The sequence below is a fragment of the Budorcas taxicolor genome, chromosome 4, assembly GCF_023091745.1.
Source record: "Budorcas taxicolor isolate Tak-1 chromosome 4, Takin1.1, whole genome shotgun sequence".
Classification (NCBI taxonomy): Eukaryota; Metazoa; Chordata; class Mammalia; order Artiodactyla; family Bovidae; genus Budorcas; species Budorcas taxicolor.
In genome coordinates this window covers 67,532,803-67,546,547 of record NC_068913.1, presented here as the reverse complement: position 1 = coordinate 67,546,547, position 13,745 = coordinate 67,532,803, and the positions used below count along the sequence as shown (strand labels likewise).

Genomic DNA, 13,745 nt, shown 5'->3' with positions numbered 1-13,745 from the left:
CATGTCCCCCACATGCTGGCCTGCCACATGGCTAAAGAGAATAAATGCTTCGCAAGCATTCACTGTTTGCTTGCTTTAGTGGCTCCTCCTCTCTCTACCCTTTAGCAGCCCATCCTGGTCTCCACTGTGGACTCTCCTACCTGGGGTCTGCTTTAACTGACAGAGACCCCAACATGCAGACCCCACTATCACCCTGTGCACGGGCAGGTGAAGGGGCCTCAGGACGTCACTGGAATTCCTCTGGGGTGTGTGGAAACTCTCGAGCCCTGGGAGGGTGTCTGCTTCCTGCCCCAGCACCCATGATGGGTCCTCACCCATCACAGGCCTGAGTGAGCCTCTCTCCTGCAAGTCTGCTCTGCTAGGATTCCAGGCTTTGTAAAGCTCACCAGGTTTCACTGGAGCCTGGCTCTCTGAAACCACCTGGAGGCCTGTTGTCCCTCAAGCAGTAGGGAGATGGAAGGGTGCACTGGTGTCTTTCTGCTCCCTGGACCATAAAAGCCTGGATGCACAGCTCACATCCTGAGCACATCTCAGGATGCGCTCTCCTGTCATCAGCCATGTTCTGGCTTCCCTCTCCCATGAGCCCCTGCGGCCTGGGCGGCTGCCCACCCAGCTTTTCGGTTGCATTGTGGAGAGCTGGTGTATTGTTTCTGCCTGCAGAGTTGACCTTCTAAACTGGTTGGAGTCCCTGAGACAGGATTCCTGTCTCCCCAAAGTTGAGTGGTTTCTCTGGCCCTCCCTTTTCCAGAGTCAGGGACTCCCCTCAAATTGCCCTGGAGTGGGGTCTGAGGACCTCAGAGCCCAGGCCTCCCTGGGACGGGTGTCATACCTCGCCATTGAAGAAGCAGTAGAAGACAGACACAAAGAAACCCTGGGGAGGAAGACGGAGAGGTCAGTGGCCTGCTGCGGGAGCCGCTCTGCCTGGGGGTGGGGGTTGGAGCAGGGATGGGGTGGCTGGGGGAACACTCTGACTCGGGCCCCCAGAGGCTCAGAGCCGGGTGGGCACCCCCATCATGGAGCAGGTTTACTGGGGTTCACTGTGAGCCACAGCCTCGGAGCAGGGGCTGGGGCCTACAGTAGGCGCAGGCGAGGGTGACCCTGATCCAGTCAGGGGTGGGCCCACCTGACCCTGGGTGTGCACACACTTGTACTTCAGTGTGTATGAAGTGAACCCCGTGGGCGCCAGCCCCACTGAAGTGCTCTATGAGGGCAGGGGTGCCTGAGCATGCCAGGTCAGGGAAGCTCACGGCAGCCCCATCCCGCCATGCGACCCACCTGGAATGACTGCAGGAAGGAGTTGAAATAGATGAACACGATCTGCGACAGCTCGTCCTCCCCAGGGTTGACAAAGAAGAGCATGTAGGTGATGCCCAGAAGGGGCAGGAGAACCAGGGTGGCCTTCACCGCCTTCCTGGGGGGTGGAGGGGGAAAAGGTGACAAGACCCATCTGAGCCCACACTGCAGGTGGGTCCTCACTGGCTGGTGTTTCTTCTGGGAGCCTGAGTGAGGCCCCCAGGTGAAACTCAGAGGCTCCTGCCCAGAGGCAGGGGGATGGCCCAGATGGTCTGCTCATTCCTTCCCTGCTGAGGGTCGAGGCACCCATCACTTACCTGTACTGGATTGTCTCTGATGTGGTGGATGCTCGTAACTTTGTCATTAAGATCCTGACAATGTTGAACAGAAATATAAAGTTGATCTGGAGGGAGAAGAGCAGGGAAGGAAAAAGGAAGAGCTATGAGGTGGGGACGAGCTGAGAGACAGCCTTCTCCCCTGCAGCCCCCTGAAAATCCATGTCCCATGCACACTCCCGTTCCACCTGTTACCCCGGCACCTGCGTGGGGTCCCAAGGCCTCTGCTCCTCCCTTCTAAGGGCAGGCAGGTACCCCATTTGCTCAGCCCCCTGTCACCTGAGGGTTCCAAAGCCTGCTTCTCCACCCCCAGGCCCAAGGGAGGAAACACAGACTTGGAGGCACAACTCCTCAGAGTCCCCAAATCCGTGCCCTCTCCAGGGATGCCAAAGGAACCCAGGGCCCTGCTTGGCCCTCCGCCCACACTCCCCTGCTGCAGGGCCCCCACGTGTCAACTGAGGGGCTCCTGGAGGTCCTTTGGACAGAGCATGGCCCTGCCCTGGTGGAGCAGATCCGGCCAGATGGAGCAATTAATAACTCAGTTGCTGGGAGGACTGATTAATCTCTCACCATTCATTTTATAGAGGAAAACGCTAAAATATTCACAGACACCTCTGAGGCCATGGGGATGAACAGGCCCCTGGGCTGACTCCGAGGCTCCTAGAAGGGCCTCATTTATCTTCATTCTGAGCCTTCCCTTAGCATCGGAGCCTGCCACACCCAGCCTCTCCCCAGGACCTGCCCAAGTAGTCTCCCGGGGCAGCTTCAGGCTGTGTGTGGTCTCTGTGGGCATGCAAGTGTCGGCTCGTCTGTGTGTCTGTCCGTGTGCTGCCCTCTCAATGTTCCATGTGGGTTTGTGCTCTGTGCTGGGATGTCTGCCTGGGAGTGTGCTCACATGTGAATGTGTATCTGGGGACACGGACATGCCTGTGTCTCTCTTCATCCATCTCCAAGTACAGGTAGACAAGAAAGTGAGCACTGTAGGCCTGACACCCCAGGAATCTCTCCCAGGAAAAAGGGAGATACATATTAGCCCAGGGGTGTCTGCTGGGTCATGTGTGTACACACGTCTGAGGATGTGTGCACACACACACACACCCCTCCTGTCCCAGGCCTGAGACTCTGTCATTTCTGAAGTCTCCTAAGTTCCGGACCCCAGACAGGGAGTTTGGGGACACAGACATCCCTGTGGCCTCTGGATCACCCCTAAGCTTGAGGGTGCTCCAGGGGCCTGGGGTGGGGGTGGGGGTCCCTTCTCAGTCTCAGCCTGCCTCTCTTGAACTGTAGTGGCCCAGTGCGGTGAACCCAGGGTGAGGGGTGGTGGAAGCTTTCAGCCAGGGCTGCCATGCCCTAATGCACCTTGCTTCTTCTTGAGGCTCATCTAAGCTCTAGCTCCTGGGTTTCTGTTATATTCTCCTGGATCATGAGGTCACTTTGACACATAGGTAGATCCTAATTTTCTCATACAAGTGATACAAAACACTTGACCTTTTCTGATTCTTCCTAACTTCTCTGAGAATAGAGCTTACGGGAATCAAAATATATTCTCATTTCTTCCATATTTCCCTGCATTTTAAACCTTATTCAATATTCATCCATAAACCCTTTAACCAGTTCAATTATCCACTCACTTTTATCCATCATTCCTTTAATCCATCCATCCAAATATTACTTGGCCATCCATTTATTAACATCTCTACCCAACTACCCACTTATTTAAAGTGTGATATTCATCTACCCATCCATCCAACCACCCATCCATCCATCTAAATATCTATTCAACATCCTATCCATCAATTTATCTACCCTCTCACTCACTTAACAGATAACATACACAGATTCACTAACCACCTACCCATCCACCCATCTACCCAGTAAGCAGTTGCTGTGCACCTCTGAGTTACAGGGCCTCTTCTGTGAGGCAAGAGCAGGACAGGGGCTGGTGTGGAGGGTCTGGGAGACAAGGCCTTATCCCCTCTCCTCATACCAGGCAGGAGTTGGTGACACTGTTCCCACCCCATCTCTGGTCTGTGCAGCCCCAAAGTCACTCTTTCCTTTTGAGTTTGGCTCCCAGCCTCTCCATTTACAACATCTTCTCCACCTCATTTAACTGCAGGCACCTTCTTCCCTGCCCCAGGGAGGTGCTGACACCGCCCTCCCCGCCTCTCCCGCCCCCACCTTCCCAAACCTTCCCTGTCTGCGCATGTGCAGAGTCAGGCAGGGAGGGAGGAGGCCTGACATCTCTTCCTTCTTGGCTTCAGACATGACTCCTCCTGTCCTTTAAACCCAGGCCTGGAGAGGAAGCCCCAGCCCTTGGGGGTGTCCTCCGCACCCCTTCAGCTCTGGGTATTGGGGTGCTGCCATCACATCTCTGCTCCCTCTTCACACCTCTCCCAGCCTCAGCTTGTCATGCACATTCACTGGCTCAAGCAACATAGCCAGCCTGCTAGTCTTGCCTGGATAGAGTGTCTCAGAGGCCCAGGTCCTGAATCCAACTACACGCAGGGCCCTGTCTGGGCCATGGAGAAAGCCCAGACGACTCACATCCCTGACCACAAGGCCGCTGGACACACCACAGTTCTTCAACTAGAGTATGCACATCAAAGGTGCTTACTCCCAATACAGACCCTGGACCTACCCCAGAGATTCCCAGGGGCAGATGAGGGCCCTGGAGCTTGACTCTGGGACAGGGGAAGCTGAGATGCTGCTGGGAAAGACACCATCCATGGAACAAAGAGCCGAGTCTTTCGCCAGACAGACCTCACGTGCCATCCACCATTCACCTATACCTGCAGAGGGCAGTTTCCAGGCTGGGGCTTTCTCTGGTGCCAGGGGAGCTAGCTCAGCCAGAAACAGAGAGGGGCCTGGAAATGTGGGGATTCCAGGTCCCCAGGGCATCCTCCACTGACGGGACATGAAGCGTGTGGGTAAGTAACCTGGCTTCGCAACCGAGGGTCAGTTCTGAGACTCTTCCGCTTGTTGCCCCGGGGCAGCCTGCTCATCACTTCACCTCTGTTGGTTTCCTTCCTCGTCTTCTGCTTTCACTCTCATCCTACTTCTGGGGACCACCTCCCACGTGAACACACCTGGCTCTAATTTCAGCTATTCCAACTAGAATCTGCATGGCCTTGGGCAAATTGCTTAATTAACATTTCTGAGCTTCTGCTTCCTTGCCGATCTAGCAGGGATTGCCACCGAGCCTGTCTGGGAAGGTCACGTTCAAATACGGAGAGCACTGAGCTTGTGCTTTTCCCACTCCGACTCCAGTGACAACAGCCTCCTGCAAACCCAACCAAGCCAACTCCCTTCCCAGGACCTAGAAACGAGCACGGGTCTCTTGGACAGTTGTGAACTGCCAGGGGAGAGCAGCAGTGGCAGGGGCACTGAGCTCGCATCCAGTGGAAAGGACAACGAGATGTGGTGGGTGACCCGCCCCTTGGGTCTCAGCTCAGCTAGCTATGAGTGGTAACCCTGTATAGTCATTTCATCTCTCAGGTTCTTCATCTGTGAAACGGGAGCATTATCCCTACCTCCAGGCTTCAAGGATGTGAGGACCGGGAATGAAGATAGAGCTTCTGGAAGGGTTGAATGTAGAACCTGGAAGCCCTGTCCACGCACATAGCAGAGTGTGGGCTGGGTCCATGGGGAAAGACAAGCACAGGGCCCTTGGTGAGGGTGGAACCAAAGAAGAGGGCATGGACAGGAGGCGGGAATCGGGTCTTACATTGGGCCTTCCTGGCTTCCCTGGTGCCTCAGAAGGTAAAGAATCTGCCTGCTAATGCAGGAGGCCCAGGTTCTTTCCCTGGGAAAGGAAGATTCCCTGGGAGAGGGGCACAGCAAACCATCCCAGTGTTCTTGCTTGGAGAATTCCACGGGCAGAGGAGCCTGGCAGGCCACAGTCCATGGGGTGGCAAAGAGTCTAACATGACTGAGTGACTAACACACACACGCACGCATGCACGCACACACACACACACACGCACACACACACACACACACACACGGCCTTCCAAGCCTGTCCCCCTTCTCTGTGCATTTCCTCACTGCTGTCCAGCATCTTTGCAGAGGGGGCTTGCACCCCACCCAGGTCAGCCTTCCGTGGCTGGTTCTCAGGCTCATCAGAAGCCTTCTCCCTCCAGAATGGGCTCTCAGCTGCTGTTGGGGAAGGGATGGGTCTCATGGGGTTTCCATTCACACTGTGGAGGGGGTGGGGATCCGTGACTCACTGCAGCTGGGAATCCAAGGACAATGATCCCCCCCTCTGACTGCTGACAACGAACGGCTTCCATTTCTGAAATGAATGGAACCCTGATGGCAGAGTTTCAGGCAGTGGGTGAAAAACCTTCTTAGTCATATATATCAAGGACACTCCAGAAAGGGGTCAAATGAATCCTGGAGGAAGCTACAAAACGGTGGAGAGTAAGGAGATAAAAAGAGATAAACAGTCATTGTCTCCAAGGTAGACCAAAGAAACCCCCATTAGGCACCTGCTGTGTGCGAGAGGGGCATGGCCGTTCCCTCTCAAGCTTCCCACAGGGAGCGAATGGCCCTTTAAGGAAGCTGGTACATACAAGAGCCTGAAATTACCAAGCCTGAAATAACTCTTACGTAAATGCCAATTTCTTATGGGGCTCTTTTGTATGTTCCTTTTTTTTTTTTTCAATGTATGATATATAATGGGTTCATTTTTTTGCAGAATGCAGCTTCTACTTAAACTCTACCTTAATTAAAGCTCGCTGTGGTTTAGAGACATGGCGGCAATTATATCTTAGATGTGAATACTTTTGGCAAAGGGCGGGGAGCTGGGTAAGGAACAATTGCTCATTATGCTCCTCTTCATTCGGTCCCACTGCTCCAGGCTGGGGGCGGTGGGCTGAGCCCCGGAGGAGGTCTCTGCGGGTGGAGGGAGAGGTAGGTCTGGGCTGAATCGAATCCTGCAGACCCTTCTCCCGTCACCAGTTGGCCCCTCTCCCCCCCCCGCCTGGCTGTCTCGACACTGAACCTGGCAAGGGGATGTCAGATGTCAGAGGCACTAGAAATCTGCCAGTCAGCCTCACTCTCTGCCCAGAGAAAGAACCCAAGGGCCAGAGAGGGGAAGGGGGCTGCATCAGAGTGTTGGAAAAGAGGGAATGGAGTGCCAAGCAGTGTGGTACTGTGTACAGAGTGTGTGGTGGGGGGCAGGGGGAGGGGCTGCTCCAGGCCACGTCCTTCCCCAGCATCTCTGCGGTGGGTCCTCTGCAGTCCTCCGGGTGCCCAGCCCCGTCCCAGTTCCCACTGAGGACCTACCAGGAGCACGAGGATGATGGGGCCCTGGTAGATGTAGTCCACCAGGTCTCCAGGCTCCTTGCCAAACCAGCACCTGCAAAGATGGGGTGGCTGTAAGCGGCCGGCTGAACCACAGCCTGGGGCCACTGCAGCCTTGGAGCCAGGGTCCTCTGGCTTGATCCTTTCTGAGACCCCATCTCCATGGCTGCTCCTCCCCCTAAAGCCTGGATGGACAGCTCCAGACCCACTGACCTCCTTGGCTCACTCCTGAGCTGCCTTTTTTCCTATGTGGAGGGTCTGGTCTCCTCAGGTAGACTGAGGGAGGGTCTGGGTCTCCTTCCCCCCACTCCCCCACCCCCATCCCAGACTGCTGGGCCCAGGGCTAGACCCACAAGAGACTCATGAATGCAGAGCTGGGTTCCCTCTCGCTGGCCCAAAGCCCAGCGGCCTGTACCACCTGTTCCCGCATTGCTTGGAACATGCCGCTCCTGGGCCAGGCACTTAGCCACGCAAAGCCGCAGGTGTGGAAGCAGGAGCCTTCTCCCAGTGGATCCCCAGCCTCATTCACTTGGGGTAGGAAGCCTGCTTCTACGCTGGTTGGTTATTCTCTGGGGATGCCAGGAGTGGAGAAGCTTCGGGGTCTGGGCAGGGTTAGCCCAGGACCCAGTTCGACTGTCAGCAACTCTTAGTGGACCTCAGAAAGGGCCCTGCAGACTTCAGGAAGTTCTATGTCTTCCACACCCTGGAGGCCACCAGTGCACACTGCCTAGGTGTGTGCGCGCTCACTGCTGCCCTCCTAGCACAGGGATTTTTTTCTTTGCTTAAATGCCCCCACGACGGGAAGCTCACTACGTCTCAAGGCAGCCCTCTCACTCTTGGGCAGCTTTTATTGCTAGGAGCCTGGAACCTACCCATTCCTGTCCCCACCCCTAAATCTCATCTGTTCTCTCCAGCCTTGGAGACTGCTAGAAGATCTGAACATAGAGACTGACGTTCCTTGTCCTCTCTTCTCTCAGCTGGTGGCTCCCAACTTCCCCACCATTCCCTGGCGGACCTGTTGCCGCCATCTGTGCTGAGGCTATTTCAAAGTCTCTGGTGCAGAGGGCCCCCGTGCGGAACACTGCAGCCCAGGCAGAGACCGGGACGCAGACTGAAACAAGTGTCCACTGGCCTGGCCCGGGGCATCTGGGAGAGGCTCAATGCCACAATCTTGGATGTGCTCTGGCCTGAAACCTGGGAGCCCTTGGCCGCCTCCATACGGCCCAGGCCAGGCTCGCCACACCCAACTCCAGGAGGAGGGCGTACCAAAGGCCAAGGGGGTCATGCGTCGGACGCCAACTCAGTTCCACAAAGTTGACTTGACATGCGTACCTCTGGGTGCGGGGGAAAGTTTTTCTATTTTAAAATAACGGAAAAGTGAATCTGTCCTGGCATGGCTGCACTTCCTACCTGCTCACGGCTGGCCAGTCCTACTTACTGTTCATTCTCGTAGTAGAGCTTTCCAATGGCCCAGGCAATGATGATGGGGCAGGGGACACCTGAAAGCAGGACAGATACTGCTGCAGTGGACAGAGAGATGGTCAGGACACCCTCTTGAAGAGCAGAGTCGGGGGACCACACAGGGCTAGGACATTGTTTCCAATCATTCAACTGCAGGCCATCTAGGACCTTGGGGGCCCCTGTTCCTAGACCCCTGCCCCACCCCTCCCCCACTCTCAGCTATCCCCTCCAAGCAGGTCAGAGAGATGAGAGGACAGTGTGATTTTCTGAGATTTTTTGATACAGAAGTGGAGCTGGCCGCTTCTCTTTTGAGGCGAGAGACAAAGGTCTTTGGATCAGCCATTCCAAGCAAGAAGAGGAGGACCATTTGTGGACTGTGCTCTTGGAGGGATTATCTGCCTCTCCCTCGTCTATGTGGAGGAGAGTGCCTGCCTCCTCAGGCTGTCCTGGGGATGGTAGACAGCAACGTGGTCCCGTCCTTGGACCCTAGATGAAAGGAGGTGACCCTGTCAGCAGAATCCTCTCCCTACTCGACCCTGCAGGCCCCCCGGGACCCTCACACCATCCAATGAAGAGGAAGAGCCACTTGCGCAGGCACTCAGTGGAGTAGGTCATGACAATGGCCGTGTGCAGGTAGCAGCCCTCTACGAACATCCAGAAGAAGTTTGTCACCACGAAGTAGTTGAAGACGGTGGTGACGCAGCGACACCAGACCTGCAAGGGCAGGCGGCAGTCAGCAGGTGCCTGGAGCCAAGCCCCCCAGTGCACAGCTCAAGTGCTGACAGAGGGGAGTCATTGAGTTAGGTCACGGACACGGAATTAGACACTCGAATCTCATTCAGGGAAACTTCATCCTTCATCATTTCTCTTTCAGTTTTTCAGATTAAGGGGCCAGGCTCCCCTGGAACCAGGGTGTCTGACTTCTCCCTGGTGATTTCTAATCTCCTTCTTCATAAAAGAAAGTGGGAGTCTGGCTCTGAGCTTTCTGCAGGGAGAGGCTAGAACTGAACAGCACTGCTGTGTATCACTGTCATTTTCTCCAGCACATGTATTGGGCTCAGTAGCCCAGTAACGCGACCCCATAGACTGTAGCCTGCCAGGCTCCTTTCTGCATGGGATTTTGCCAGCAAAAATACTGGAGCAGGTTGTCATTTCCTCCTCTGGGGGATCTTCCTGACCCAGGGATCGATTGAACCCATGTCTCCTGCCTCAGCAGGTGGATTCTTTACCACTGAGCCACCTGGGAAGCCTATTTTTTCGAGGATCACCTTCAGTTCACAGCAAAGCAGCCTGGTTTCCATTTAGGGACAGACTATGAAATTTCATGCAAAAAAAAAATAGTGAGTCAATTAAAAGAAAACTGCTATTGAAATAGTACAGGGTCTGTGAAGGTGAGCCACAGCTCTGGAGGTGATCCTCCCAGATTCCTGGGTTTAGGAAATTCTAGGCTTAGCATGATAGCAGCTGTCTCTGGACTGGAGAAGGAAATAGCAACCCACTCCAGTCTTCTTGCCTGGAGAATCCCAGGAGGGAGAGCCTCGTAGGGGGAGCCTCGTAGGCTGCCGTCTATGGGGACATGACTGAAGCGACTTAGCAGCAGCAGCAGCAGCTGTCTATTGAGGGAGACTCGCTAGTGCTGGGGCCTCTAGCAAGTGGCCATACCTCTCTGAACCTCACTGCATTGTAGAGAAAAAGACAATGCCATCTTACAGGCTGGTTCCAGGAGATGGAGGTGGCAAAGGCAGGCACCATGAAATGAATGCCATTGCCATGTGCCTCCTTAGTTGAGGGGAATTTATCCTTGTCCCTCTGAGCAGAGTTACTACCACTCCCTCAGAGGACAAGCCTGCCCAGAGCCACCATGCGCCACGGCCAGGTCTGGCTTCAGGCCAGACCTCTTCTCAATGGACCCTACCTGGCCATCTTTCCTGGGGATTTGTCCCCAGGGCACCCTCGGAGCTGAGAGCATGGGCAGTGTGGGAAGTGGACTGTGGACGGCTCAGCCCCTCTCTGCCAGGCTCTAATAGCCTTGGCTGTCAGAGCATCAGCTGAGCTGATCTTAGCCTCTGTGGCTTCCCCCCATGATCCCAGCCCCGATCTCAGGCTGCATGTGGCTGTCTGTCTTCCCTGTTCTAAGAAAGTCCTGCTGAGGAGGGACTCCAAAGATTCTCTCCTCCAAATCCTGCTTTCCCCCCAAAGCTTAACAATGCCTTGTCAATACAAGCCAACAGTGGGCTGCACGACACCCCAAACTGATTGAATTCCATTGATGCCAAGGCAAGGCTCGACAAGGGGCCAAGTCAAAAGGCAAACCAGGCTGGGTGTGTGCTCAGGACTAGCCCTCCAAAGACAATGTGTTGACCAGTCTCTAATAGTGGACAGAAGAGCTCTACGCATGGCTCTGTTTCACAACCTGGACGCTGTATAATGGCGGTTGACACAAATCCAGGGTGGGCAGCTAATGTGCTGTTCTGCTCAATGTCCTGATGGCCCAGTTGCAGAGGCATCATAACAATGTCATCTAACCTCTCTGAGCCTTGGTTTCCATGTCTGGAAAATTCCATGTAGGAAAATTCCTACAACTCTCTGATTGGAATCAAGTGAGCTAAAGCTCAATAGAGGTTAATTTCAGCCCCCTTTCCTCTAAGGGATCTTAGGGAGGTGCTGAATGCACAAGACGGGGAGTGGAACAGGATAAACCAAAGTCTGGTGTCTGGTCTGAGCTGCTCTCAAGACCCCATCTGGAGCCCCATTTCCCGACCCCTAGCTCTGGAGGGACAACGATGTGGTAGAGGTGAGCTCAGGTTCAGGTCCGCATGTGAAGATCGGGTGAGAGAGGTGGGAGCCCCCAGAGCCCCCCCCCGGGCCCAGCCCCAAACCTCCACCCACGACCTCATTGTTCTCGTGCACTTCGTGGTCGATGAGCTGCAGCAGGAACCACATGACATTCCGCAGGATAAAGGTGGTGATGAGATTCCAGTGAATCACATTCCGCAGACAGCGAATGCTCCTGTGCGAGACCCAGGACAGCTGTCAGCCGGGACAGGCTGCACCTGGGCTCAGAGCTCAGCTGGGGCAGGGGACAGGGGTCAGCTGGGCCTGTGCCCCTCCCTCTGACCCGAGGTGAGGGAGAGACTTAGCTTGGGATGAAGGCAAGGCAGTCTTCCAGGGCCAGCACCTCTTTTGCATTCTGCATACCTGCTAGTGGTCAGTGCTCTGGTGTCTCCCCAGGCCCCTTTTGTCCATTGGCCCCAGGGTCGCCGGAGTGGAGGTGAGCATGTCTGGGATGGGTGAAGGGGATGCCATGGCGGGGAGGGCGGAGAAAAAGCAGGGGTGGGGTGGCTCACCGCAGGGCCAGGAAAAGCAGGAAGGCACCCACGAGGGCTGCCACGGACACGCAGTGGCCCAGGTAGTTGACGATGAGTGCGATTCGGTAGTGCAGGTCATACTTCCTCTGCTGGACAGACAGATAGACACACAGACAGCTGAAGGCCTGGGGCATGCGGCTACTCTAGCGATGGCCACCCAGTGCGTCCTGACTTCGGGGGCAGAAGAGGCTCCAGGTGTCATCAGCACACCTGGCTCCCACAGCTCTCTCCTGTTGGCCCTGTGTGGCTCTTGGTATAAATGGCTGTGGTCAGGAGTCCTGACATGCACTTTGGGGCAGATCTGAACACAATGTATCCTGAGCTAGGCCAGAGGTGCAGGGATGTAGACTTTTATTTTATTGTTGTAATTAATTTATCTTAATTGGAGGCTAATTACTTTACAATATTGTGGTGGTTTTTGCCATATATCGACATGAATCAGCCACGGGTATACATGTGTCCCCCCATCCTGAAGCCCACTCCCACCTCCCTCCCCACCCCATCCCTTCTATTTTATTTTTAATTCTGGAATGGAAGTAGCTACACCATTTTTGAGTGTAGCTACACCAAATTTTGAGTGTTTTGTCTCAGCTCACACCCTAGTGGGATGCGCCTCAGAGTGCATTGACCTCCACCTCTGGGCCTCAGTTTTGACATCTGTGTAATCAACCTGCCCTCCGGTCTCTGAAGCCGTGAACTATGTATGGCAGGTCTGGGGTTCCCTTGGGACCGGTCTGCTCTGGGTACAGCTGTGAGGGGGTGTCTTGTCTGTAAAGATTTTAAGAACAGTATCAAGGCCAAATAAAAGTCAGTCTGCTTTATCACCACTTGCTGGCAATTCTAACCAGAGGCAATGATTAAGACAGTCCTTCCTGTCAGGGCAGACTGTCCCGACACCCCATCCTTACTTTGGTTTACCAGTGTTCACATCTCAAGCACTGCGAGATGGAGAGTGAAGGCGGAGGGCTGGAGGGGACCACTTTCCCTCCTTTATGACCGTCCTGCTTGCCTCTCTTGTGGCCTCACTATAGATTTCCTTTGGCTCACATTTGTAGAATCACTTTCTCAGGGTAGACAAATGTTTTTCCTCTGAGCTTGGACTTCTTTTGGGGAAAAGTTACAGCCTCACTGGGGGCTGTAATGGGTGAATGAGGAGGAAGATGGAGGTGGGATGTATCTTTTGGAGTCAGGAGTTAGAAGTAGCTTCAAAGGGGAGGAGGTTGGCACCACAGACAGTACAGAATCCAGTTCCAGAGCAAGGGGAGGGGTGAAGTCTGAAGGGGACCCAGCTTCCTGTGGGGAATAGCCCTCTGAGGACTGTGCCTGTTTCCACATGGAGTCGCACAGTCAGAATGCCAGATGGGGAAACAGGCCCAGAGGACGGGAGTCACACAGCCTGTCAGATGTGGGGACACTGGTCACACAGTCACTTCCTGCTTGTGTGGCATGCCACCTTGCTTGTGTTGCTCACCAGCCGAGCTCTCCCGAAGGTGGGGCCTTATGTCCTCTTCTCTACCGCACCAGTGTCACTGAGCACAGGACAGGACATAGGGCAGAGACAAGAGGTGCAAAAAGGGGTGGGTGGTTGCCACAAGGACTGGTTCTGCCCCCCTTGGAATCCTCTGTGCTCAGTCTGAATCCTACTGCTTATACAAGGACCGAGGGTGGGGCAGGTGGGGACACTCACCTTATCATCCAAAATGGGTTCACACTGTGAGTAGTTGATCCGCAAGGCCCATGTGCCATTCTCCAAGCACTCTCGGTAGGCATTCCCTGCAAAAGATGCCAAGCGCCAAGCAGGGGTGGGGGTCACTTCTCTCCTCAAGAACTCTCTCTGGCTCCCTGGTACCCACAGGTTAAGGTCCCTACGTTTCAGTCTCTCTAGACCTGCAAACACAACACGTCTGACATTCATGTGAAAGTCATTAATATGAAAAGTGCATAGAAGGCTTACCACCCAGGGTAGCTAAAAGGCATGATTAAA

At 54.7% G+C, this 13,745-nt stretch overlaps 1 protein-coding gene across 1 annotated transcript in view; it reads right to left on the bottom strand.

The window, feature by feature from the left end:
* Positions 1-13,745, bottom strand: part of CRHR2 (corticotropin releasing hormone receptor 2) — a 44,421-nt gene that overhangs the window by 1,560 nt on the left and 29,116 nt on the right. Inside the window, exons 4-12 of the mRNA XM_052638451.1 lie at positions 13,449-13,534; positions 11,741-11,850; positions 11,286-11,403; positions 8,954-9,107; positions 8,371-8,431; positions 6,915-6,987; positions 1,611-1,696; positions 1,276-1,411; positions 830-871 (exon numbers count right to left, since the gene is read on the bottom strand). Of these exons, the coding sequence (XP_052494411.1) occupies positions 830-871; positions 1,276-1,411; positions 1,611-1,696; positions 6,915-6,987; positions 8,371-8,431; positions 8,954-9,107; positions 11,286-11,403; positions 11,741-11,850; positions 13,449-13,534 (866 nt within the window). The remainder of the gene's footprint in view (positions 1-829; positions 872-1,275; positions 1,412-1,610; positions 1,697-6,914; positions 6,988-8,370; positions 8,432-8,953; positions 9,108-11,285; positions 11,404-11,740; positions 11,851-13,448; positions 13,535-13,745) is intronic.